The sequence below is a fragment of the Geotrypetes seraphini genome, chromosome 2, assembly GCF_902459505.1.
Source record: "Geotrypetes seraphini chromosome 2, aGeoSer1.1, whole genome shotgun sequence".
Lineage (NCBI taxonomy): Eukaryota > Metazoa > Chordata > Amphibia > Gymnophiona > Dermophiidae > Geotrypetes > Geotrypetes seraphini.
Window position 1 is genome coordinate 237,006,225 of NC_047085.1, and position 26,596 is coordinate 237,032,820.

Genomic DNA, 26,596 nt, shown 5'->3' on the forward strand with positions numbered 1-26,596 from the left:
CAGTTTTTGGTGGAATTCATTGTGTCATATATACAAGATGGAAAGAACGTTAGCCTTGCAGAAAGGAAATTTTAATAACTTTCAGGAGGTTTGGAGACCATTAATAGAATATTGTAATGAGTAAAATATCATTTTTCCCTAATAGGTATAATTGCAAAGTGTGCAGTGTGGGGAGGGACTTTAACTGTTTATTAAAGTGATGGATTAATAGAAAAGATTATATATAATATATTATATGATGTACGTAATCACGTATGTAATAACAGGATTGGGAAGGGGGGTTTAATTTCTCTAATGTAATTGATGATAGATATTCAAGTGATATTGTATAAGTTCAAACGTTATTTTCTGTCACACTTGTAAGATGAAAAAATGAATAAAGAATGTAAAAAAAAAAAAAAAGTGGCCAAACAAGTTGAAAAGCTGATAGTGAAAGCTAGAAGGATGCTAGGTTGCATAGGGCGAGGTATGGCCAGTAGGTAAAAGGAGGTATTGATGACTCTGGTGAGACCTCATTTAGATATTGTGTACAATTCTGGAGGCTGCACCTTAAAAAAATATAAAAAGGATAGAGTCGGCCCAGAGGAAGGCTACTAAAATAGTGTGTGGTCTTCATGATAAGGCATATGGGGACAGGCTTAAAGATTGCAATCTGTATACTTTGGAGGAAAGGTGGGAGGGGGGAGTTATGATAGAGACTTTTAAATACCTATGTAATATAAATGTGCATGGGTCAAGTCTCTTTCATTTGAAAGGAAACTCTGCAATGAGAGGGCATAGGATGAAGTTAAGCGGTGATAGGCTCCGGAGTAATCTGAGGTAGTACGTTTTTACGGAAAGGGTGGTAGATGCGTGTAAGTCTCCCGGAAGAGGTGGTGGAAACATAGACTGTGTCTGAATTCAAGAGGGCCTGGGATAGGCACGTGGGATCTCTCAGAGAGAAAGAGATAATGGTTACTGTGGATGTGCAGACTAGTTAGGCCATTTGGCCTTTATCTGCTGTCATGTTTCTATGACTTCATACTAGAGAGCATTGTCAGAATTTTTCAACCTTTGCCTCACTTTCCCCATAGGAAGTCGACTTGTTCACTGTTCTCATCAGTGTCCCTAATAAAATCAGATTAATGGGTCCTTCAGGTGGTGAGTTAGGACTATGCCCTTTGTTTCCTGAAGATACCTTCAAACCATCCTCCAAGAGAATCTTCTTTCAACTCCCTTCAAAATGTGTACTGTCACTTTAAGACCGCCTGTACTTCGCATGCACCAGTGCCTTCCTGTCCAACGTAAGCTTGCAGGACCATCAGTTCTTAGTTTTCCGCCTGGCTAAGATGTTGCTTTTTAGCGTGTGCATCAAATTTTTACTTTTTTGGTGTCTTCCTGATTTAATTTTTCTTAGTTTTCCTTTGCCAATTTATTTTCTTAAAGATTTTTGTGTTTTTTCAGGCCTTTGCTCCTTTGGGGCCTCTTTCTGTGCCTGTGAGCATCAACGATTTTTGGTGTCATTGCTACTTAAGCTCCCTCATTATTGAGTCCTTTGTCCTAGCATCTGCTTTTTTCCCATCAATGTCAAATGTGCCTAATGGGTTCAAGGAGTGCACTTGATGCAACGGGATCTTGGACCTGACCACAGAGATTACATGCAAACTTTGTGCTCATTTACAAACTCAAATATTAAAGGTAAGGAAACTTCAATACAAGAAATTTTGCCTTGATATCAAAAACATCTACTATGCATGGGACTTCAGATTCCAATGTTCCCCATACTCTAGCATTGATGCCTACATCAATAGCTATATCAACGCCTACATCGGCTCCCTTGGCACCAGAGCGTGTTGATCCCACCCATGCGCAACCTTTTATGTTGTCTACTTCAGTACCACCATCCTCTGATAATAGGAAGAAGGCTAAAAAACACAGGCGCAGCTTACAACCATCGCAATCTCTATCCTCTCGTTTTCCACCTCGAGGCAACCTAAATGTTGACGTCAAGGTGATCATTCTTCAGCATCTAAAGTGCTTTCTCCTCAACAGTTTTCCTCACCTCATAGCTCACCTACATCTCACTGCCTAGAGACCTCAGGCCTTCTGCACCGGTGTCAGTATTGGTGCCAGTGCCTTCTATCCAAGCTCAGCTTAAGCTCCTACTATAACAAGGGCTTGCTGGCATGCTGCAACTGCCATCAATACAACCTGCACTGAGCCCAGTACCAGCCTTCACTTTGGCCCGATCTGATGATGTATCTAAATATCAATCATGGTGCTGTTCTAGGTCACTTCATCACTGACTTTCTTCCTCTCAGTACTCCACCCAAGTATCAAGATCACAACATCATGACTCGAGGCATTCCTTGACCCATTCCAGGCCCTGTCTCAACCTCCTCTGATCATCTGCCTCAAAACTCTTAACAAACAAGAGTCACAATTTTCTACCAATGAATCATATGACATACCTTCCAACCCTTCTCCTTTGATGCCATGCAGAATATCATCTCCAGAAAAATATTTCTTCGTTACCTTTGTCAACCAGATGGGCCAATATCTACTACTATTAATTATTTCTATAGCGCTACCAGACGTGCACAGCACTGTACAGAGTCACAAAGAGTAAGAAAACAGTCCCTGCTCGAAAGAGCTTACAATCTAAATGGGCAAGACAGACAAACAGGATGTCATGGATGCAGTTAAGAGGAACAGTTAATCAGCTGGCTGGTATCTACCCATCAATATAGAGTCTGAAGAAGAACCAAGAGCACAATTGATGGAATGTCTGGATTATGAGAACTGGCCTAAAGAATATGTCCTCAGTGATACTCTGATTAAGAACTGGGAGACTCCCTTAATGGTTTCTGCTGCCCCTACCAAACTAGACTTTTCATATCGAGTTCAATTCTCTCTGAGCTTCCAATCAGCCTTATATTGTGCCCATAGTTCCAGGACATACCCTAGCATGCCTCCAAGAAGAGAAGGTAAAACATTAGATACTTTGGCTGGCAGATTTTTCAAGCCTCTATACTCACTAATAGTGTTGCATTAAAAAAAACTTGAAAAGAGGAATGGGTGTAATATAACACAAAATTACTACACAAGACTCCCCACAAAAGAACTTGAACTACTGGCGAATTGCAATATAATATACCATCCGTAAGCAAATGAAAGAAAAAGCCTTAAGTTACGTATGTGAAGGAAAAACCACTCTACCATCCATACATCATCGGCAGAAAAAATTATCGTTGCCACTACTGTATCAAATATAATGCTTATGAAAAACATGAGAGATAAATAACAATTCAATTGTGTAAACAGATACTGCAAATTAAAAAAAACTGTGTAGCCAGTCTACAATCGTTTTGTAGTTACCATGCTGCTTCTTCAGGGCTACTGGGGCTCACATAGCAGGAAAACTGTTTGATGTGCTGATCCTCTGCGTTCTTTTGTTTGCTTATGGATGGTATCATATTATATTGCTATACACCAGGAGTTCAACTTCTTTTGTGGGGAGTCTTGTGAAGTGATTTTGTCACTAATAGAGTTGTAAATTACCAATTCTATATGACTTTATATACGAAATCTCTTTTAAAGCAGTTATCAGATTTTCAACAGCATATTTCACCTGACCAGTACAAGACCAGCTCACCAACTTTTCTTGTAAAGGTGATAATCTTTTTGAACGTTGTATAGAGGAAGCTGCTAACAAAATAGAAGAGCACAAACATACTTGTCCTGTTTTAAAATCCAGTTATTCGCCTAACCATCATCCCTTATAACTATATCAACAGTTGATATCATCTCAATTATCTACACATTTGGAACTAGTCCACTTTCAAATTCAAAGATGTAATCTTCTTTTCTTTCAGGATCGTGTTCCATCATCTTCCAGGAAACTCTCCTTCAACAAGAGCTGCTGAGTCTTCTTCATCTTAGTTTTCAAAGCAGAAGACTGAGGGGTTCTATCACATAGTTACTGAAAGACAACATTTTTATGATCTCCAGGATCCTGTTTCTTTTTACTGCACACAACAGCTACCGCCTCTGCTTTCAACTTAAAAAAAACAACAAAAAAAAAACACAGGAAAATAACTTTTCAACACATTTTTCAAACCATGAACAGTTATTCTTTAATCTGACCGTTATTACATCAAGGTTCAGCAGCTGTCATTTCCAACCTGATAATATCTATACAATGTCCTGAGGCAATCAGGTTTCTAACACTTGAATGTCTGACACAACCTCTACCTAATGTACCTTTATCTAAATTGATAGTGGCACTATCAACACCAAATGGACCTATGCCATCACTAGTACTAGAGCTCATGAGGATTAGGAACTGGACCAGGAGTCTGAATTGTTGGTTGTTGAAATATTTTTTGATTTGCCTTAAGTTGCGCTTGACTGCGAATGCTTTCTGGACTGTTTTGCTGATTTGAAGTTGTATGGTGCAGCCTTTGTCTATTATTCTCAGCAGTTTTAGGTTGGTTTGTAGGGGATATATAAAGGAGTTTATTTCTAGGTTTGTTATGGTTGGGGTTTTGTTTTTTCTAGAAGTAGGAATTTGGTAGAAACCTTATCTTCCACCCCTCACCCAAAGGATCAACCTACTATTACAATGACTGACCTGTGAACAGTTCACTGTATTAGAATTCACACTTGCTTATAGATGTATTCACTGTACTATGATGCCTATAACTAGTCATTTATTACTGTCTTTCACGGCATTGATAAGGAGCCAGGATATAAACTGAACATTTCATAACATAGATGGTGTTGTCTACTCTTTCTTCACTACCATCACTTATGTACCCTTGCCCATATTGGTACCAACACTACCACCGCTAATGTACCTTTACCTATATTAGTATCAGTGATTTCATTGTCTAATGTTCCTTTGTCAATATTGGTACCAATGCTAGCATTGCAAATGTACATTTTCCGATATCTGTACCAGTAATTTCATTGTTTAAAATTTCTTTGCCGATATCTGTACCAGTGCCAGCATCGCAGATGTACCTTTGCCGATATCAGTAGCGGCACCAGCATCACCTGATGTACTTTTGCCGATGTCGGTAGCGGCGCCAGTATTACCTGATATATTTTTGCCGATATCGGTAACGGCATCAGCATCGCCTGATATACCTTTGCTGATATCAGTAGCGGCACCATCATCTCAAATCACTGGAGGCTGCTAATCTTCACAATAACTTCTTCAAATCATCTATTCCACAGTGCCTATTTAGAACTAGAACTTTGGCATCTGGACTTAGACATTTTCGCTGATGATGAGCTTTGGCAGAAAGTGTGGACCAGAGTATTCAAGTCTATTAGATCGGCTCCAGTCCTTTAGATCGGCTCCCAATATACTTTCTATTACATCGATCCCACTAGACTTCTCATAAACTCGCTAAATTCTCCAAAGAAAGCTCCAATCTATGCTGGTCCTGTGGAAAATTTGAAGGTGCACTGCCGCACATGTTATATCAATGCTCACATCTTAAATTGTATTGGAATAAAGTCTGGAACACCATATCCACCATTCTAAATATTAACTAATCTAATCTTCGGTTTATATACCGGGTCATCTCCCAGTGGAGCTCGACATGGTTCACATATAATTAAGACTAGAGTACATAGCAGAAAACATAAGAGAAGGAAGAACTAATTAAAAACTAAAGTACACAAGAAAAGCATAAGAAAAATAACTATAATATTATCATATCATTGAGGCTGTAGTTAAACCATTTAAAAATTACGAGAACAACAAAGTTTTCAGGAATTTACGAAATAATTGCAGCTGGCCTAAAAGCCTAATGGAGTCAGGAAGTTCATTCCAGATCTCTACAAACTTGAAAACAAAAGATCGACTGAGCTTCCCAGCAGATTTAATTCCCTTAAAGGAAGGTAAGGCTAACTTATCTTTGTGTGTTTCTCAAATGGCAAAGTCTAATGGTATTCCAACATAAGGGGACAAAAGGATCAAATATTCCATAGAGAAGCTTTAAGATTATGCATGCGCATTTAAACTGGATCCTAAAGCGAACTGGGAGCCAGTGAAGCTTTATCAACAAAAGGGAAACATGATCATACTTTTTTTTCCCAAAAATGAACTTAGCTGCAGTATTCTGTATTAAATGAAGTCGTTTTAGACTTCTCTTCTTAATGCCCAGATAAACCGAGTTACAATAATCTAGCTGAGAAAGCACAGTGGATTGTACCAGTACTGAGAAACGTTCTTGATGGAATAGTGATCTGACCTTCCTCATCATGCACAGACTAAAAAACACTTTTTTGTCAAGGAATTTATCTGTTCATGAAATGTAAGTGATGAGTCCAAGATGACACCCAGGACTCTAGTTGAAAAATCTATATGTAATGCAATACCTGTTTTTAATGCAACAGAGGAAGGGAGGTTTCCTGATTTTGGCCCAATCCAAAGCAATTTGGTTTTGGCAGCGTTCAGTTTCATGTGAATAGACAAAGCCCACAGTTGAAGTTTAGAAATGCAGTAGTCTGTACTAGGGACCAGGTTGTTAAAATCAGGATCAACTTCTAATAAAATGAAAATATCGTCTTACATCTTAAAATTATTATTCTTGGACAACATGGTCTCACATACTCTGTGTCAGAGTCTAATGCCCATTTTCTTAACATACTATTATATTTGGCTATTAAAAATATCTTGCACTGTTGGAAGGACTTATCTAAGGTAGAATACATTGCATAGTTGAACACGGTATGCATAACCAACAAATTTGAAAGTGTAATAGCTGAAAAATATTCTATTAGCTCATTTCTCAGATGGAGACCTGTTCAACTTTATTGTGATTTAGACCGTTGACATAAATTACTTCAATGTAATATCCATAAAATATATATTGAGTCACTTCTTATTATTTTATTAAGTCATTTGTGTTGCTCATTGGAACTCTCTTCCATGTTTCGCATGTATACTTTCAGCTGCTGGATTTGTTTGACATGAGACACTGGTTGTATTGGCTTATAATCAATACTATCTCCCCGCTTATTAACTGTGAAATGTACAACTGGTCAGTTTCATGTTTCAGTTATCTTTTGTATATTTGTATATTTATAATAATTATCTGTATACTTTGTATATTTATTTTGAAAAATAAAAATGATTCTTAAAAAAAACAAAAAAAAAACAGCCTTATATATTCTATTTAAGTATGTGGAATATGTACTTCTATAAGCTGTGTATACAGTAATGTACTAATTAATGAATTCTGTTATTTCAGTATATCCTATTAACACTTTCATTCCTAAATTGTATTTACTATTTTTATCTTTTATATAAAAAGGTATAAACTTGCCGACATCATGTGTATAAAAAAAAAAGAACTTTGACTAGAGTGCAAAAGAGGAATCTCCCAGTTCTTAAAACATAGCTTCCTTGAAGAGATGGTGAAATGGAAACTTAAGAAGATCCTTGCGTACTTTGTGTTCAAGACTTGTGTAGTTAAGGCAGAGCTTACAGGAATGGGATAGGGACAGCAACAAAACTCACAGGGACAAGACGGGGAAATTGAGTTCCTGTGGGGACGGGGAAAATTTGTCCCTTGTCACTCTCTACTTACCATCTTCAGTACAAAATGCTACCCTTCGGCCAAGAGTCTTCACTAAGTGCCTAGTTGTGGTAGCAGCAACTCTTCATTCTTATGGATTCCAAGTTTTTCATCACCTGGACAACTGGCTAATCAAAGCTTCAATGCTGACAGCTTAGTTGGCTACCAGAATGACCATAACTCTTCTAGAATTTCTTGGGTTCAAAGTCAATTACCAAAAGTCTCATCTTCAACTAACTCAAGCCTTGGGGTTCATAGGGGTGGTCCTCAACTCTACGCTCTTACGAGCTTACTTGCCCCAGCAGAGAAAGGACATGTTACTTCAACTTTGCACTCGCGTGTCTGCCCTTCAAACAATTTCATCAAGGCAGATGATGTGCCTATTAGGACATATGGCATCAGCTGTTCACATGATCCCCTTCGCACATCTCTACCTCAGACCAGTTCAGTGGAATCTAGCATCTCAGTGGTCTCAAGCCACAGTTCCACTATCCCAGCAGATCAGTCTCCTCACCTCTTGGTTAATCTCTCCAATGGTGATTACAGCCAGCAAATCTGTCCAGGTGTTTGCTGTTCCATACACCTCCACACCAAAGAGTTCTCATGACAGTCACCTCCATGTATGCGTAGGGAGTTCATCATAGTTAATCAAGTTTTGTATCAGATTTTGTTTTCAAACTTTTTGTATTTTCAAACAGATTTTATTTTTCAAACTAGTGTATTTTCAAACTTTATTGGAAATATATCGACCAGAAAGGGTGGTGAGGTCCAAAGGTGGGATGAGATTGACAGCAATCAGGGAATTGGGAGTTCATTATACTGTGACCAGGGTTACAATATTTTCAATAGCTGGTGTGAAAATGTGGAACACGTTATCGGGGCATTTGTGACTTTGTGCTGATCGTGTGAATGTTAAGAAGTTATTGAAGACTGTGACAAACCTAGCACCAGCACTAGTTTTGCCCTAATAGGATCCGGTGCAGAAGAGCTGACCAGGTTAATTCTGGTGACCAACTTGAGGCTGACCTCCCTTGCCCATACCACCAGAGCGGTGGTGATCTGGATCAGGGGTAGGCAGACTGGCAGCAACAGTAGGCTGTTCATAAGTCAGCTAGGGCAGCCAAAGATAAACTAGGTGAGCCTAGGAAACCCAGGCAGTACAAACAAGAAAAGCCTGCAGTAGCACCAAAGCTCATCCCCCCTCTACAGGCTGAAGGGGATTGGCTGTGGACTGATTAAAAGCAGGCTGAAGCAAACAGCAGGGGGAGGAGAGAGTGACGAGGATGAGTCACTCCAGCAGCCCAAAGCAGCACAAGAGCTTTGGAGTCAAGAAGGAAGGACAGAGGTTCCAAATTGGCCAATGCAGGAGGTGGAAGAAAACCTCCCTACCTCAGACTTTCAGATCCCTGAATGTGTGGAAGGTATGGAAGTGCAAGACGCTGGCCCTATGCTAGAGAGCCAGATAGAACTCATGGACACTAACTGAAAGGCAGTGAGTAGCTGAGAAGCAGCTGGCGGTTTTTCCTTTCTCTCTGAGCAAGAAATGCCTTAGGAATTTACTGCCTGTCTTTGAGCTAATCATTATTTGTAGTGTGAGAAGTATACTTACCTGAATGCTGAAACCTGTCTTTCCTAAAGTAAAGTTTGGAGTTAAAGAACTTGGGAACTGAATGAATAAAAAACATCAAAAACATTTTACCCTCCTTGTCCAATCCATCATCCTCTCCAGATTGGACTATTGCAACTCTATCTACTTAAGCCTAACTAAGAAAAACCTCCACAGACTCCAACGGATTCAGAATGCCACTGCCAAGCTCATCTTCGCTAAAAGTAAATTTGACCATGTCTCCCCGCTCCTGACCAAGCTCCACTGGCTTCCGATAATCGCCAGGGTCCACTATAAATGCGCCTGTTTAACTTTCAAAATCCTATATGGTATCCTCCCTCCCTTTATCCCTCTTTCTTGGAATTCCTCAAACCCTAATACCACCAGATCCTCCCACAAATTAAAACTATCCTTCCCCTCGCTAAAAGGCATTTCCCACACAGGAAAGCTAGGGACCTCCCTCCACTTCAAAATCACTGAGCTCTGGAACAACCTTACCTCCCCTCTTTGGAACTTGAGCTCTCTCCAAGTTTTCCGCAAATATCTGAAAACCTGGCTTTTCTCAAAAAATGTAAGTCTCCCTCCAACTTAGGAATCAAGGAAACTCTTATATCTTGGCATCCCAAGTCCTCTAAATTTTCTTCACACTTCTACCTCTAACCCTCTGTTGTAGTTCCTTCCTATTTCTCCTACTGTAAACCGCGTCGAGCTCTACGAACGTGGAGATGATGCGGTATACAAACCTAAGGATTAGATTAGATTAGAATGGGTTTTTGTTTTGAAACCTTACTGTGGCTACCGCTTTCTTGGTAGTATAACCACAGCTGTGCTGCTTTCTAAAAGGGAGCTGCAGTTCAAGTAATCTCTGGACAAAGCTGTGCTGTGCTGTGGCTTGCTGCCTAACTAAGTACATAACTTTTGCTGCTATAAGAATTATCTGGACTTTATATGTTTGCTGGAAACATACCTCTGAGACAAATACTGCTGAGGGAAAGTTTGTTTTTTTGTTTTTGAATGTCAGTATAAATTCATTGCTGAACCAGAGTGCAAGAACTCAAGCAAGACAAACTGTATTTGGTTTTCTTTAGTACCTTTATTTTGTTTTGAAGCTGAATTTGTGAAATGCTGCAGATATTTGACTTTGTGTTACACCTTTTTGGACCACCAAGGTCAGAATAAAATCCATTATTCTTTCTTGAAGAACTCTGTCTGAGGTGTGGTGACTTGAAGCCAGTACTTACCTTGTGTTCTCCCAGGCCTAGGCAGTTTCCTAGGGCCAACCAAAAGTCCTGAAGATACCCCTGGTCATAGGAGACACGCCAGAGCATAAGTTTTGTCACAGTTGAGCTCCGTTCTGAGGAGTGTATGTGACAAGACAGCTATTTTTTAGTGCATTTATGTAATATGTTGTAAGAAGATAGCCATGAAGATGTCCTTGTTTTATGTAATAGTATCTGTTTTAATGATATGTATGTTTTATTGAAAACCGCTTAGTTCTAGGAAGTACTTAAATTTTAAAAAATCTCATCAGCCTGTGTACTCTGGGAGTCTGATCCACTCAGGAGAGAGCTCTTCACATCAACCTGCTAGGACTCCGCGCAATCCGCATTGCATTGTGAACATTTCAGGATATCCTTCTCAACCAGGTGCTTCTTGTCTGAATGGACAATTGGGTAGCAATGTACTACATCAACAAACAGGGAAATACCAGCTCTCTGTGTCAGGAAGTCATACAAATCTGGAAATGGGCGATTTCCCGCAACATATTTCTCAAAGCAGTATACGTCCAGGGAAAGTAGAATGCTCTAGCTGACAAGCTCAGCAGATTTCTTCGACCACACAAGTGGGCTCTTAATGCCAACACCTTGCGTCACATCTTTTCCCTTTGGGGACTCCTCAGTTAGACCTACTTGTATTCATAAATTATCTCAATTTTGCTTCAAGCAATATTCCTGTTATCATCTGGAGGTGGATGCTTTTCTTATGGGTTAGTTTCTCAAGTTCCTGTATGCATTTCCACCAATCCCTCTACTGGCAAAGATATTGTTTAAGCTCAAGAGAGAACCAGCCACCATGATCTTCATAGATCCTCGATGGCCCAGACAATCATGGTTCTCTCTTCTACTTCAACTCACTGTCAAAGATCCTATTCCATTACAGATCTTTCCATCTCTGCTGACTCAAATCCAAGGTTCCCTTCTTCATCCCAATCTACAGTCTCTGCATCTAACAGCCTGGTACCTCTCAATATGCATATAAAGGAGTTCAGTCTTTCTGCCGGAGTTGAGGCTATTATATAGTTGCTTCCAGGAAATCCTCTACTCAATAATGCTACTGTTTTAGATGGACATGTTTTACCATATGGTGTAATCACCACCAGTTGGATACAAAAACTTCCTTAATTTCTTCGATATTAAACTACCTTCTTTACCTCTCCAATTCTGGGCTTAAAACCACTTTTGTCTGAGTTCACCTCAGTGCTTTTAGTGCCTTCCATGTTCCTTTCAATAATAAACCTCTGGCTACTCATCCACTAATTGCCAGGTTTATGAAAGGACTCATGAACTCAAAACATCCAACCATTCTGATGAAGCCTCCATTTGGGCTTAAAACCACTTTTGTCTGAGTTCACCTCAGTGCTTTTAGTGCCTTCCATGTTCCTTTCAATAATAAACCTCTGACTACTCATCCACTAATTGCCAGGTTTATGAAAGGACTCATGAACTCAAAACATCCAACCATTCTGATGAAACTTCCATTTGAACCACTTGCAACCACTCTTAAGTACCTCAGGTGGAAAGTAGTTTTCTTACTCTCTGTCACTTCAGCTCGACAAGTCGGTGAGCTCCAAGCACTAGTCAGTGATACACTAATAACAGTATTTCACCATGACAAAGTAGTTCCTTGAACCCATCCCAAGTTCCTTCCGAAAGTGGTCACGGATTTTCATCTCAACCATTTCTTCCCAAAATCTCATTATCATCCTAGTGAAACCGCACTTGTCATTAGAGAATGACACTGGGAAGGGTTCCCGCAGAAAACCACGGCAATGGGAAAAATATGGCCAGTTTACAGCAGGAAAAGGAACAAGGCACATGGGATCTCTCGGAGAGAGAAAAAAGTAATGGTTACTGTGGATGGGCAGACTAAATGAATCATTTGGCCTTTATCTACCGTCATGTTTCTAAGGCCTTCTACTGCCCTGCAGGAGCAGTAAACGACCTTATTCCTGCAGCAAAAAAATTTGCAACACCCCCCTCTCCTCAGGGCTCAGCATCTACTCCCCAGCTCCGCTTGAGCCCACCTTACCCAAACAAGTTAGCTGCTACTGCTGTCATGCTGAAAAATCTTCAGAGGCCTGCTCCAAGGCCTTCCTTCAGCTGATGAGCTCATCCTTGATATTACTTCCTGTTTCACAAAACCGGAAGTTACATCAAGGAAGAGCTCATTGGCTAAAGGAAGGTCTCAGAACAGGCCTCTGAAGTTTTTTTTGATGTGGCATGACTAGGTTGTTCAGTTAGACACAAGGGGAGCTGGGGAGGAGATGCTGACCCTTGGTGGGGGATGTTGCCTGCCACTATCACTGTACTCGCAAGGAAGGTGCTGACTGGCTTCAGAGCTGGAGCTGAAGAACAGTGCTGGATCTGGGCTGGAGAGTATGAAAGGTGTTGGACTTATGGGGAAGTTGGAGCTGGAGGGAAAGGAGAGAAGGTACTGGACTTATGTGATGTGGAGGGGGACTAGAGTTGAAGGGAAGAGAGGTGCTTGACCTAAGGTGGGAGCTGGAGGGAAGGGAGAGGTACCTTATTTTTTATGGCTCAGAAGTGGAGCTAGAGGGAAGGGAGAGAGAGAGATGTTGAATCCATGAGAGGGAGGCTAGAGGGAAGGGAGAGAGGTGCTAGATACTTGGAGAGTATTGAGAGAAGGGAGAGAGATACTGGATTGCAGGGGGGGGTTGCTGGAAGGAACATAAAAATAGCCTTACTGGGTCAGAACAAATATCCATCAAGCCCAGTAGCCTGTTCTCACGGTGGCCAATCCAAGTTTCAAGTTTATTAGTTTTTAATATCCCGATCATAAAACAAATATCTGACCGGTTAACAATAAAATCCAGGCCACTAGTACCTGGCCAAAACCCAAAGAGTAGCAACATTCCATGCTACCAATCAAGGGCGAGCAGTGGCTTGCCCCATGTCTTTCTCAATAACAGACACTTCTTAAAACCAGCTACGCTATCCACTCTTACCACAACCTATTTCCCTGTAACTTTGAGTGTTCCCTAGTCTTTGTAATTTTTGACGGAGTGAAAAATCGATCCACTTGTTATCTGTTTTGGTCAGGATTTTGTAGACTTCAATCATAGCTCCCCTCAGCCATCTCTTTTCCAAGCTGAAGAGCCCTAACCTTTTTAGTCTTTCCTCATACGAGAGGAGTTCCATCCACTTTATCATCTTGGTTGCTCTTTTTTGAACCTTTTCTAGTGCCGCTATACCTTTCTTGAGATAAGGAGACCAGAATTGAACGTAATACTCCAGGTGAGGTTGCACCATGGAGCGATAGAGGCATTATAACATTCTTAGTCTTATTAACCATCCGTTTTTTAAATAATTCCTAGCATCTTATTTGCTTTTTTGGCAACCGCCACACATTGAATGGAAGGTTTCATCGTATTGTCTTCAATAACACCCTGATCCTTTTCTTGGGCGCTAACCCCCAAGGTGTACCCTAGCATCTGGTAACTGTAATTTGGGTTATTCTTCCCAATGTGCATCACTTTGCATTTGTCCACATTAGATTTAATCTGTCATTTGGATACCCAGTTTTCCCATTTCCTAAGGTCTGCCTTCAATTTTTCACAATCCGCATGCATTTTAACAACTTTGAACAGTTTAGTGTCATCTGCAAATTTAATCACCTCACTCATCGTTCCAATTTCCAGATAATTTATAAATAAGTTAAATAACAACAGTCTCAGTACAGATCCCTGCGGCACTCCACTATTTACATAACATAACACTTTTAGACTGCGTTACCAAAAAAGTTCTACATGGTTTACAAAAGATTATAAACATTAAACATAATAGTATATTAATTGACTGAGTCAGCTAGTCAGGTATTTGGAGAATAGATAGGTTTTTAGCTGTTTTCTAAAATGTCTGTAAGAAACAGCTATGAGCAACAGTGATTGAAATTCTTTTTCATGAGAAGCTGCCTGAGATGCTAAAGAGTGATTTAGGAATTTCTTGCTTTTACAACCTTTTACAGAAGGGAAATTAAACAGAGCATGAGTTTTTCTACTGCATTTGTGCAAAGCTATGGAAAAACTATTAGCCAGATAAGTAGGGGCTGCACCATATAAAACCTTGTAACAAAAACAGCCCAGCTTGAACAATACCCGAGCTTCCACAGGCAACTAATGCAATTCGCAATAAAATAACGTAACATGATCGTATTTCTTTAATCCGTAAATCAATCTAACTGCTGTATTCTGTATCAATGATAATCTCAATAATTCCTTCTTAGTAATTGATAAATAAGCAATATTGCAGTAGTCAAGGAGACTCAACAGTAATGACTGGACCAATAATTTAAAGGCTGAAAATTCAAAATAGGGTCTAATTGTTCGTAGTCTCCATAAAGTAAAATAACTTTTACGTACAACAGCATCTATCTGGGTTTTCATAGTAAGATGTTGATCTAATAGGCAGCTTCCCTTCACTCTTTGAGCGCATTCGATGAGAGGGATTGCCTCTTCCTGGGCTGAAGCCAGGATGATTACACCAGATGAGATTTGCTGGGCGGCAACTTGGTCATTCATTCACACTTTCATCAAGTTTTATAGGGTAAATGTGGCGGTTCAGGAGGACTCGACTCCTCCTTTGGGGCTTCGTTGTTGAGGGCAGGCTTATCTCACCCATCTGGAGTTTTGGGGACTTAGGTAAGTCCCTTGGTTCAGCATACCATTCCTATTGCACTGAAAAAAGATTATGTTCTTACCTACATAATATTTTTTCCAGTAGATAGGGATGGTATGCTGAAACAACACCCCCCCCCCCCCTGTTATTCATTGTCAATGTGCCTGGACTGCCTATTGCCTGAAGGCTGTATCTCTGACCTTTCTGCCAGCTATCGTAAATTGGAAGATATTGTATATAGAATGTATATAGTTACAAAGGGATTTCTTTGAGTTCCACAGTTTGTCATGGTTTCTGATTAATAGAACTTGTTGTTTTTTCCTTTCCTCTCCAAGGCGTGTTTATGAGCTATGTTTGTCTTTTTTTTTTTTTTTTTCCAATTCTTTGTTTGTATTCATAAGAACATAAGTAATGCCTCTGCTGGGTCAGACCAGAGGTCCATCATGCCCAGCAGTCCACTCACGTGGCGACCCATCAGATCTTGTTGGGGAGTCTCTCCATTCTCTTTCTCCTGTTCTCTCTTGTAGGGCTGTCACTGGCTTTGAAACTAACTGACTGGGGGCAAGAGAGAGGGAGCAGGAGGAGGTGCTGAAAATAGTGATCAGCATCTCTTGCAACAGACTCACGGGAGCGGATGGAAGACCCTTGGTTCAGTATACCATCCTTATCTACTGGAAAATATATTATCAAAGTAAGAATCTAATTTGTTTTGGTTTTTTTTTGCCTGAGTTTGTTTTATCAATGCATAGAGCTTTTTGTATACAGTAAGGGTTGCCTATAGAATCTGCCAGAGGTAAAGATAAGGATCAGGAACCCTGTAAAGAGGGACCTAGTTAGCATCCATTTCAATGCATTATGTGGCTCTCTCTTCCAAGTGAGTTGATACCCATGCTCAACCTTTCTCTACATTGCTTAGCCAGTAATATGGTTAGGCTCGTGTAGCTTTCTGCACTGGTTTCTCTTTGTTTCATGAAAATTTGTCTCAAGTTTCTTAATTTTCTAGGGTTTTTATGCTATGCATTTTTTTTTTTTTCAGATTCCAGGAAAACAAACCAGATCAGTACATCTGGTAGTAGCCAGTCCACTCAGGTCCTTTCTAGACCATTGCTGCCACCACAGACAACAACTCTGCCATCAGCTGTTGTAACAGCAGGGTTGCCATCCCAGACTACCATCCATGTCCTGCCTACAGGTAATATAGTTCTATCATTCAATATTTAATATAAATACATATAGGGATAATACTAATATATAATTGTGATAATATATTAATTCACTAAGACTACAAACATCACAATATATTCAATATAAATTTTAATAATTAAATTAATAGTGCTCAGACCTGCCTCAAACAGTATTTCAGTGCAATCATAATACACAACACTAGCTGCCTTTAGACCATCATAACACTATTGTCTATACCACCAATTAAACTTCCATTTACTTTATACATACAAAAAACTTATCTTTTTTTGGTGGTCAATTCAATATGGATGGTCACCCAATCAGAAACTAGACGTTGTAAAGTGCTTGAGCATACTATAAAAGACTTTAGGAAGCCATGAAACACAAGTCCTCCCTCCGACTCTAGTTTCGCATAACGTGTGCTTCCTCAGGAAGGGATTATCTTAACTCAGCTTCCATGGACGAACTTCATCCAACCTGCTCCGCCAGAACAGTCCACTAACACTTCTCACAAAGTTGTTTTTTTTTAAGATTTTATTTATACAATTTTATAATATTTACCAAGCATAAAAAACTTGTACAGAAAAGTGCGATCAAAAACCAAATTAACTTATTTTCCAAAATTGAAAAACACATCAAATTTAGAAATATAAGAATACATAAAATAGACTCATTTGATCACACACTAGTCCTCAATAACTGGAACCAAGATTTAAAGAGTAGAGCAATTTTTATTTTTAAGGAAAAGCGTATGTCTATTGCAGTACAGAGAGCTAAACTTCATTAGGCACAGCTATTCCTTTCTCAAGACGCTTCATTGAGAGGAAACTTATCAAATGGGATGGATCTGTAAAGATATACTTCAAAGAACAGTATCTGACAACACATTTGCATGGATTTTTCACAAAGAAACTATCCCCTATTTGAGTCACTCCAGGTTTCAAAATTAAGAATTCTTTTCTTCTTTTTTGAGTCTCTCTAGAGGCATCAGGAAATATCTGAATATGATGTCCCAGGAAGTCCTTGGATCTATTTTTAAAGAAAAATTTTAATATCCAATCCTTGTCTGGAGCCAAAGCCACAGACAACAAGAGAGTGGCTGGAACAGCCAATTCTCTATCCGATTGTTCCAATATTGCGGAAATGTCCAATGGTCTTTCCCAAGATTCCTCAATTTTTTCTTTTTCTTTGACTTGGGATTTTACAGGAAGGTAATATACCCTTGTAGAGAGCTTTCAATAATTTCCATTATTTCCATAAAGTACCGCTTCACCATTTCTCAAGGAGAAATTGATAAGATCTTAGGAAAATTTATAATCCTCAAATTGTTAGCTCGACCAATATTCTCCAGAGCTTCCAATTTCCTCCTCAAAATTATGTTATCTTTAACCAGTGAGTCTTGATTATTTTTTACTATTGTTAGCTCTTTACCTGTATTTTGTCCCTCTACTTTTAACTGAGATATATCTTGTTTAATCGATTTTATTTCTCCTTTCTGTTCTTTATCCAAATTTTTAATTTGAGGGTTTAAGGAGTTTCCCAAATTCACTACCAAGTCCCATAGCGCTTCAAGAGTGATTTCTGGAGGTTTAATTGCAGTAAAAAAGTGTACTTGTGCTGTGAGAGATTGTTCTGAGATTTGGTTTACCTCCATGAAGTCTTGTGCTCCCCCAGCCTTAGTTGTCCCGGTCGCAGGTCCTACCAGAGTGAGCAGGCCACTCTGAGATGTCTCAAACAGCAAGCCCTCCAACACACTGACCTCTGGAGACGAGAGGGCTACCTCTTTGGGTGCTTTCTGGTCCCGTGGAGAGCTGGCTGCCTGCGGCAATGGCTGATGGGGTGGCGTCCTCACGTCGGGGCTTAGAGTAACGTCGAGCCCTGAGGTTTTCACCACCGCACTACTCCGCCTCACAAAGTTAATTCATAATGATGACGATGCTGAGTCTATAGTAATTGATGGTTCATGTAAAATTCTAGGTGAAGACGCAACAAAGAATTTGGTCTTATCATGATTTAGTTTGAATTTAAATTCTTGCATCCATGATTCCATCAGTTTCAGTATATGAGATATAACTGTAATATGAGATATAACTGTATTACAAGGAATGATGATCGTTATGTCATCGGCATAACTAAACAGTCTAGAGCCCAATTTGTTCAAATGAAACCCCAGAGAAGATAGATACACATTAAATAATGTGGGGGAGAGTGGGAAATCCTGAGGGAATCCCGCAAGGGTTTTTCCAAGCTACAGAAAGCTTATTATTAGACTGATAGAGTCTTGATCCAAGGAACACTTTGAACCACGAGAGAACATTACCTTGCAATCCTTGAAATGGGACATAGCTTTATTACAGGAGATTCATTTGAGGACTCGAGACCATCATTTGTTGAACCACCCAGGATTTGAATTGGTTGTTACTCATCAGGTGGGAGGGGGGCAGAAGAAAGGGGGCTAGCAATTTTTGTCCGAAAAGGGATAGGTTTGGTGATAGAGAAGAAATATACAGATAAGGCCAGTAGGTATGTAGCTATACAGGTGAAATATCGGGGGGTTATATTCATCATCATTAACATCTATGGCCCTAACTCCCAACAGGCACTTTATTACAGGTCTCTTGCCAGGCTATTGCTGGACTTTGTGAAGGGGGTGGTATTTGTGGGAGAGGATTTCAATATTGCACCAAGTGTAGACCTGGATCATTCTTAAGGAGGGCTATGGTTATGAGAAGCATCACAGAAAGCATTTCAGGAATTAATGAAAACTTTAAATCTTTTTGATTGTTGGAGAGTAAAACATGGCACCCAAAGAAATTATACTTTTTATTCTCATGCCAACTTTGTTTGTTTTGACCCAAACAGGATAGGGACTGCTATCAGCAAGCATATTTTTTCAAATTGGCAAGTAGACTGCATTTCCTTCACTTCTGCCCAGGCAGGCTTGACTCTAAAGGGTCATAGTAACATAGTAAATGATGGCAGATAAAGACCCGAATGGTCCATCCAGTCCGCCCAAACATAAACTCTCTGTAATTTAATGTTTTAATTTATTCTTTTTCTTAGATATTTCTGGGCCAGAAACCCAGAGCTCTGCCCAGTATTGTGCATCTATTGGAGACTCCGTCAAAGCTCACTTCAGCTCATCTAAACCATCCCAGCCCATCCTCAACTGAATAGCCATATACGTGACACAGACCTTGCAAGTCTACTCAGTACTGGCCTTAGTTCTAAACTAAACTAAACTAAACCTTAAGCTTATATACCGCATCTTCTCTATAAATATAGATCTCGACACGGTTTACAAAACTAAAAGGGAAGTACAGAGGGAGTTGGTGGTAGGGGGAAGCAGAAATTTACATTTTTGAAAATAGCCAAGTTTTCAGGTATCTACAGAATAGTTGGAAAGAGCTCAGGTTGTGCAGCTGGGCAGGGAAATTATTCCAGAGCTCTGTAATTTTGAAGTGAAGAGATTTCCCTAGTTTTCCAATGTAGGTAACGCCTTTTAGTGAGGGGAAAGATAATTTGAGCTTTTGGATAGATCTGGTGATGTCTCGGGTCTCACAGCATTCCAAGATAGAGGAATTAAAGGGGGAAGAATGCCATGGAGGATCTTGAAAGTTAGGCAGGCACATTTAAAGTAGACCCTGGAAATTACCGTGAGCCAGTGGAGTTGTAGCAAGAGTGGCGAATCATGGTCAGATTTGCTCTTTGCAAAGATCAGCCTAGCTGCAGTATTCTGAATCTGCTGCTGAAGTCTTTGAAGACTTTCCTTGGTCAGACTTAAATAGACAGAGTTGTAGTAGTCCAGCCTCGAAAGAATGATTGATTGAACAAGGACAGCAAAATATTGGTGGAACCAGGATCTCACTTTCCTCAACATATATGGAGGCTTAAAAAGTATTTTTTTACTAGAGAGTTAAGATGATCAGTAAATGAGTGTTGAGTCTATAATGACACCCAAAACTTTGCTTGAGAATTCAGTGAAGGTCCAGAAGGTAGTGGAATGAACGGAGATAGCTGATCTAACTTTGGGCCAAGCCAAAGTAGTTTTGTTTTGGACTCATATAGCTTCATTTGTATAGTAAGGGCCCAAGATTGAAGTTTCGTTATGCATTCTATAATATTCTTGGTGAGGTTAGTAAGATTCAAATCTATCTCGAGAAGGACGAAGATGTCATCTGCATATGTATATAGTGTTTCAAAGGGGGAGAGATGGAAAAGCTTCAAGGTGGACATACAGATATTGAAAAGAATAGGAGACAGAGGTAATCCCTGCGGGACTCCGCATAACTGCTTCCAGGGTGATGACCTGGTGCCATTCATATTAACAGTGTATGAGTGAGATCGTAAGAATTTTGAGAACCAGTTTAAGACAGTAGAATCAATACCTATCTCAGAAAGTTGGTAGATCAGAATGTTGTGGTGAACGACGTCAAAGACTGCAGATAGGTCAAATTGTAATAAAATGGCAAACTTATCACTAGAGTGTAGTTGCTGAACCTTTGAAATTAGTGAGACCAATAGAGATTTGGTACTGAAGTTAGGTCTGAAATCATATTGGCAAGGTAATAGAATGGAAAATCTCTCTAAATATGATGAAAGTTGAGCAGATATGATAGACTCTAACATTTTGGTCAGGAGGGGAATGTTCGTTATGGGTCAGTAGCTAGACGGTGAGGAAGGGTCTATATCAACATTTTTCAGTAGTGGGGACAGAGCAATGTGGCCCATCTCTTCAGAAAATAGACCTGACAGTAAGGCAGAATTTATAAGTCTGGTGAGCCATGAGATAGCCTGAGTGGGAATTTTCTCATATAAGTATGAGGGAAATGGATCCAAGACGCATTTACAAGACCTTAATTTGTGACACAGTTTTGAAATCTGAGCCTCAGATACATGCTCAAAGGTAGTCCAGAATCTGTCTACTTGGGTAGAAGTGGTGTCGCTGGGCACCAGAGAGTCGTAAGAAACCAATGATGGAAAAGAGTTTCTTATAGTAGCAACCTTTATCATTAAAAATTTTTGCTAGATCATCTGCTACTGGGGAGGAAGGATGTATGGATGAATCATTGTTAGACATCAGGGAGCTGTCACACAAATCTCTATGCACTGACGTAGGATTATAAGAGACTAACAGGGGTCTCAAGTGCTCACAGCCAGAGGCCTGAGGTAATTTTCAAAGCCACTGGCTGATATTGTGAGCTATCATCGGTCCCGTTTATAATCTCTATACCTATGATTCGTGCATTTATATTTTTTTCTTTATAAATTATTCATAAAATCTATATTATTTAATGATTCGCCATTCCATATAATTCAGGATTACTTACCTTTTTTTCACTTTCTCCTGCTATTTTATTCCCATTCCATATAATTCAGGATTACTTAGCTTTTTTTTCTTTCTCCTGCTATTTTATTCTACAGAAGATCTCCGTTTCGCACCCAGATATTAACAAGGGGCTTCATCAGGAAAGCACCAACAGCCACTTTGGCGCGGAGCTCCTAGAAAGATATTATTCTGAGTAATTGACTTCCTCTCAGAGTGCCCAAAGCTTAGAAAGCGGAGAAGCTTTGGGCACTCTGAGAAGAAGTCAATTACTCAGAATAATATCTTTCTAGGAGCTCCGCGCCAAAGTGGCTGTTGGTGCTTTCCTGATGAAGCCCCTTGTTAATATCTGGGTGCGAAACGGAGATCTTCCGTAGAATAAAATAGCAGGAGAAAGAAAAAAAAGCTAAGTAATCCTGAATTATATGGAATGGCGAATCATTAAATAATATAGATTTTATGAATAATTTATAAAGAAAAAAATATAAATGCATGAATCATAGGTATAGAGATTATAAACGGGACCGATGATAGCTCACAATATCAGCCAGTGGCTTTGAAAATTACCTCAGGCCTCTGGCTGTGAGCACTTGAGACCCCTGTTAGTCTCTTATAATCCTACGTCAGTGCATAGAGATTTGTGTGACAGCGCATTTACGTAAGTGGATAGTGTGATTCACAAAATTTAACTTAGTGGTGAGACATCAGGGAGCGCCAGGTGTTAGAGTACTACTTTGATTATTGGGTCTGGTAATTTTGTCACCATAAAAATTTTTTCTAGCTTTTTTAATACTGTATTATAGAACCTGATACTGTCCCTCCAAGACAGTCTATCCACAGGAGATTTGGATTTTTTCCATTTCCGCTCCAGTACTCAGTATTTCTGCTTCAGTTCTCTGTGGTAAGGAAGGTACCAAGGGGCCTTGCTGGAATAGGAAACAGTCTTAGAAGATAGGAAGGTAAGCGAACAGTAAGTAGATTCGGAGAAGGTTACCCATTTATGCCAGTTGACTTCTGAGGCTTAGGGTAGAGAGTGAACTGCTCAAGAAATTATAGAAACATAGAAGATGACGGCAGAAAAGGTCTACAGCCCATCAAGTCTGCCCACTCTGCTTACCCACCCCCTGTCTATGCCCTAATGACCCAATTTCCTTATCTTGACCCTTGTAGGGATCCCACATGGGTATCCCATTTATTCTTAAAGTCTGGCACGCTGTCTGCCTCGATCACCTGCACTGGAAGCTTGTTCCAATGATCAACCACTCTCTCTGTGAAGAAATACTTTCTGGTGTCGCCATGAAATTTTCCGCCCCTGAGTTTGAGCGGGTGCCCTCTTGTGGCCGAGGGTCCCTTGAGAAAGAAAATATCATCTTCCACTTCGACACGTCCCGTGAGGTACTTAAATGTTTCGATCATGTCTCCCCTCTTCCTACGTTCCTCAAGAGTGTAGAGCTGCAATTTGTTCAGTCTCTCTTCGTACGAGAGACCCTTGAGCCCCGAGATCATTCTGGTGGCCGTCCGTTGAACCGATTCAATTCTGCGCACATCTTTACTGTAATGTGGCCTCCAGAATTGCACACAGTACTCCAGATGAGGTCTCACCATGGCCCTGTACAACGGCATTATGACTTCAGGCTTTCGGCTGACGAAACTTCTATTGATACAACCCAATATCTGCCTTGCCTTAGATGAAGCCTTCTCCACTTGATTGGCAGTTTTCATGTCTGCACTGATGATTACTCCTAAATCTCGTTCTGCTGAAGTCCTAGTTAAAGTTTCTCCGTTCAAGAAGTACGTCCTGCATGGATTTCCGCTTCCGAGGTGCATGACCTTACATTTCTTAGCGTTGAAGCCTAGCTTCCAGGTTGAGGACCAACTTTCCAATGCAAGCAGGTCCTGCACCATATAATTCTGTAAACTGCATTCACTTACTATATTACATAGTTTGGCGTCATCAGCGAATAGTGTTATTTTACCTTGAAGCCCTTGAGTCAGATCCCCTATGAATATGTTGAAAAGGAGTGGACCCAGGACCAAGCCCTGCGGTACTCCACTGGTCACCTCCGATGTTTTAGAGAGGGTACCATTAACCACCACCCTCTGAAGTCTGCCACTCAGCCAATCATTGACCCATGCAGTTAGTGTCTCTCCTAACCCCATCGATTCCATCTTGCTTAGCAGCCTGCGGTGTGGGACACTGTCAAAAGCTTTCCTGAAGTCCAGGTACACGACGTCCAAAGACTTTCCCAAGTCCAACTTTCTTGTTACCCAGTCAAAGAAACTGATGAGATTGGATTGGCAGGACCTACCCTTGGTGAATCCATGCTGACTGGGATCCCGAAGATTCCCTTCATTCAAGATCGTGTCCAATTTGCTTTTAATTAGTGTTTCCATGAGTTTGCACACTATTGATGTGAGACTCACCGGTCTATAATTCGCAGCCTCTGCCCTGCAACCCTTTTTATGCAGAGGAACGACATTAGCTAATTTCCAGTCCAGGGGAACTTTCCTCTTACTTAGGGAGAGATTGAATAGCTCAGCCAACGGTTTCGCCAGGACATCGCTCAATTCTCTGAGCATTCTTGGGTGCAAATTGTCTGGTCCCATGGCTTTGTTCACCTTGAGTCTTGCCAGTTCACTGTAAACTTCACCTGGTGTGAACTCAAAATTCTGAAACGGGTCTTCTGTGCTTTGTGTTGCCTTCAACTGGGGACCGTGTCCCGATGCCTCACAGGTGAAGACTGAGCAGAAGTATTCATTCAGTAGTTCGGCTTTATCGGAATCTGCTTCCACGTAACTTCCGTCCGGTCTTCTAAGGCGTACTATCCCGTCTGTGTTCCTTTTTCTGTCACTAATATACCTGAAGAAGGATTTGTCCCCCTTTTTAATGTTTTTTGCCAGAATTTCTTCCACTCGAAGTTTTGCCTCCCTAACTGCCATTTTGACTGCTGTAGACCTGGTCCTATATTCTACTTTTGCTTCTCTTTTCTCCGTGCGCTTGTAGGAGAGAAACGCTTTTTTCTTCTCCTTAATGAGGTGCGAGATCTCCGCGGTGAACCATTGGGGTTTATTGTTTCTTTGTCGTTTATTTACTGATTTTATGAAGCGGCTAGTTGCTTCATGTATGGTTGATTTCAGTGTTAACCACTTAGCTTCTACATCATCGGTGTCCGCTTGGTCCTGCAGCGTCTGATGGACGAAATCTCCCATGCGTGCGAAGTCTGTGCCCTGGAAATTGAGTACCTTTGTTTTCGTGTTTGATCTAGGGAAGCCTTTCCTAAGGTTGAACCATACTATATTGTGGTCGCTGGAGGCTAGCGTATCTCCTACTGAGACCTCTGAAACGCTTTCCCCGTTGGTGAGTACCAGGTCGAGGATCGCCTGGGCTCTAGTGGGCTCCGTTACCATTTGTTTGAGACGTGCTCCCTTTATGGAGGTTAAGAGCCTCCTGCTACCGCTGGTTGTCTCTGAAAATGAGTTCCAGTCTGCATCAGGCATATTGAAGTCCCCTAGCAGTACAGCTTCTCCTCGTAGAGTGATATTCTCTATGTCTTCAATTAATTCTGCGTCCATGTCTTCCAGTTGTCTTGGGGGTCTGTAAACCACACCTAGATACAGGCATTTTTCTCTGCCTCTTGCCAGGTTTACCCAGAGGGACTCCCCGGTGTACTTGACATCTGTGATCCTGGTGGTTTTGATGTCCTCTTTAATGTATAGAGCTACCCCCCTCCTAACCTACCCTCTCTGTCCTGACGAAGTAGATTGTAGCCCGGTATAGCCATATCCCACCCATGTGAGTCCGTGAACCAAGTTTCAGATATTGCCACCACATCTAGGTCGGCATTCCTTATTTCAGCCTCCAATTCTAGAATTTTGTTACCTAAACTGTGTGCATTGACATACATGGCCCTCCATATCTTGTGTTTGCTAAGTCCCTGTGAGGCGTATCCTACCCGAGTCGGTGTGACTCCCAAAGAACTGTTTGCAATGTGGGTACTTACCTTGGACATGGAAGCGGAGTTTCGACTCACCTCATCAGGATAATTCCTTTCTGCACTAATATGTGAATGGGTACCCTCCCCCGACTTACCTAGTTTAAAGCCCTGTGAAGCAGGCGGGCTAGTCGGTGTCCGAAGACGTTCTTACCCCTACTGGTCAGATGGAGTCCGTCTGGTCCCTGAAGTCCTTGTAGCGCTTCCCCATGGTTTAGGAATCCGAAGTTCATATCCCGGCACCATCCCTGTAGCCACTCGTTCGTCCTCAGGATACGTTCATCTCTGGCTCTTCCCTTGCCTCTAACTGGGAGGATCGATGAGAAAACCACCTGCGCTCCTGTCTGCTTCAGCCTCTCACCCAGTGCTCCAAAGTCTCTGGTGATGGTCTCCGGTGTGTTCCTGGCAGTGTCGTTGGTTCCTATGTGGACAAGAAGCATAGGAAAGTGGTCTCGGGGCGTGAGTAGTCTATCCAGACTGGCGGTGACATCTCGTATCCTGGCTCCAGGCAGACAGCAGACCTCCCTAGATTGCATATCCGGTCTGCAAATTGGTCCCTCGGTGCTCCTCAGCATGGAATCCCTCAGCATGGAATTGGGTCCAGAACTGTTCACTTGTAATTTTCTTGCGGAAAGTAATAGGTTTTGAGGCACAGGATTGAACCACAAGTTGAAACATAAAAACAGGAAGACAGAAAGCACCTAAAAATTGGTCGGCTCAAGGGACTTGTTCCCAACGAACATTTTCAATTAAAGTTTTATAATCAGTAAGGTCAAGAAAGCTGATGATATCTAGAGAGTGCCCTTTTTCATGGGTTGGAGAGGTCTTAAGAGAGGGAAAGCCCAGAGATGTAAGAAAACTGCTGAATTCAATTATATTCTTACTAGTGTTATCATCTAGATGGAGGCTAATATCACCAATAATCAGTAATATTTGAAATTTTAGAAAAGCGCTTGTTATGATCTCAAAGACAAGTTTGGAGGATTTATTCCAATAAA

General features: G+C 40.8%; 1 protein-coding gene across 8 annotated transcripts in view; it reads left to right on the forward strand.

The window, feature by feature from the left end:
- ATF7IP (activating transcription factor 7 interacting protein) overlaps positions 1-26,596 on the forward strand; it is a 353,654-nt gene that overhangs the window by 303,012 nt on the left and 24,046 nt on the right. For 7 of the 8 annotated variants that reach the window (XM_033935226.1, XM_033935228.1, XM_033935229.1 and 4 more), the window contains one exon: positions 16,132-16,287. In XM_033935226.1, coding sequence (XP_033791117.1) covers positions 16,132-16,287 — 156 coding nt within the window. Of the gene's footprint in view, positions 1-3,854; positions 4,008-16,131; positions 16,288-26,596 lie in introns of those variants that run through there. The other variant, XM_033935233.1, reaches the window with a different exon arrangement.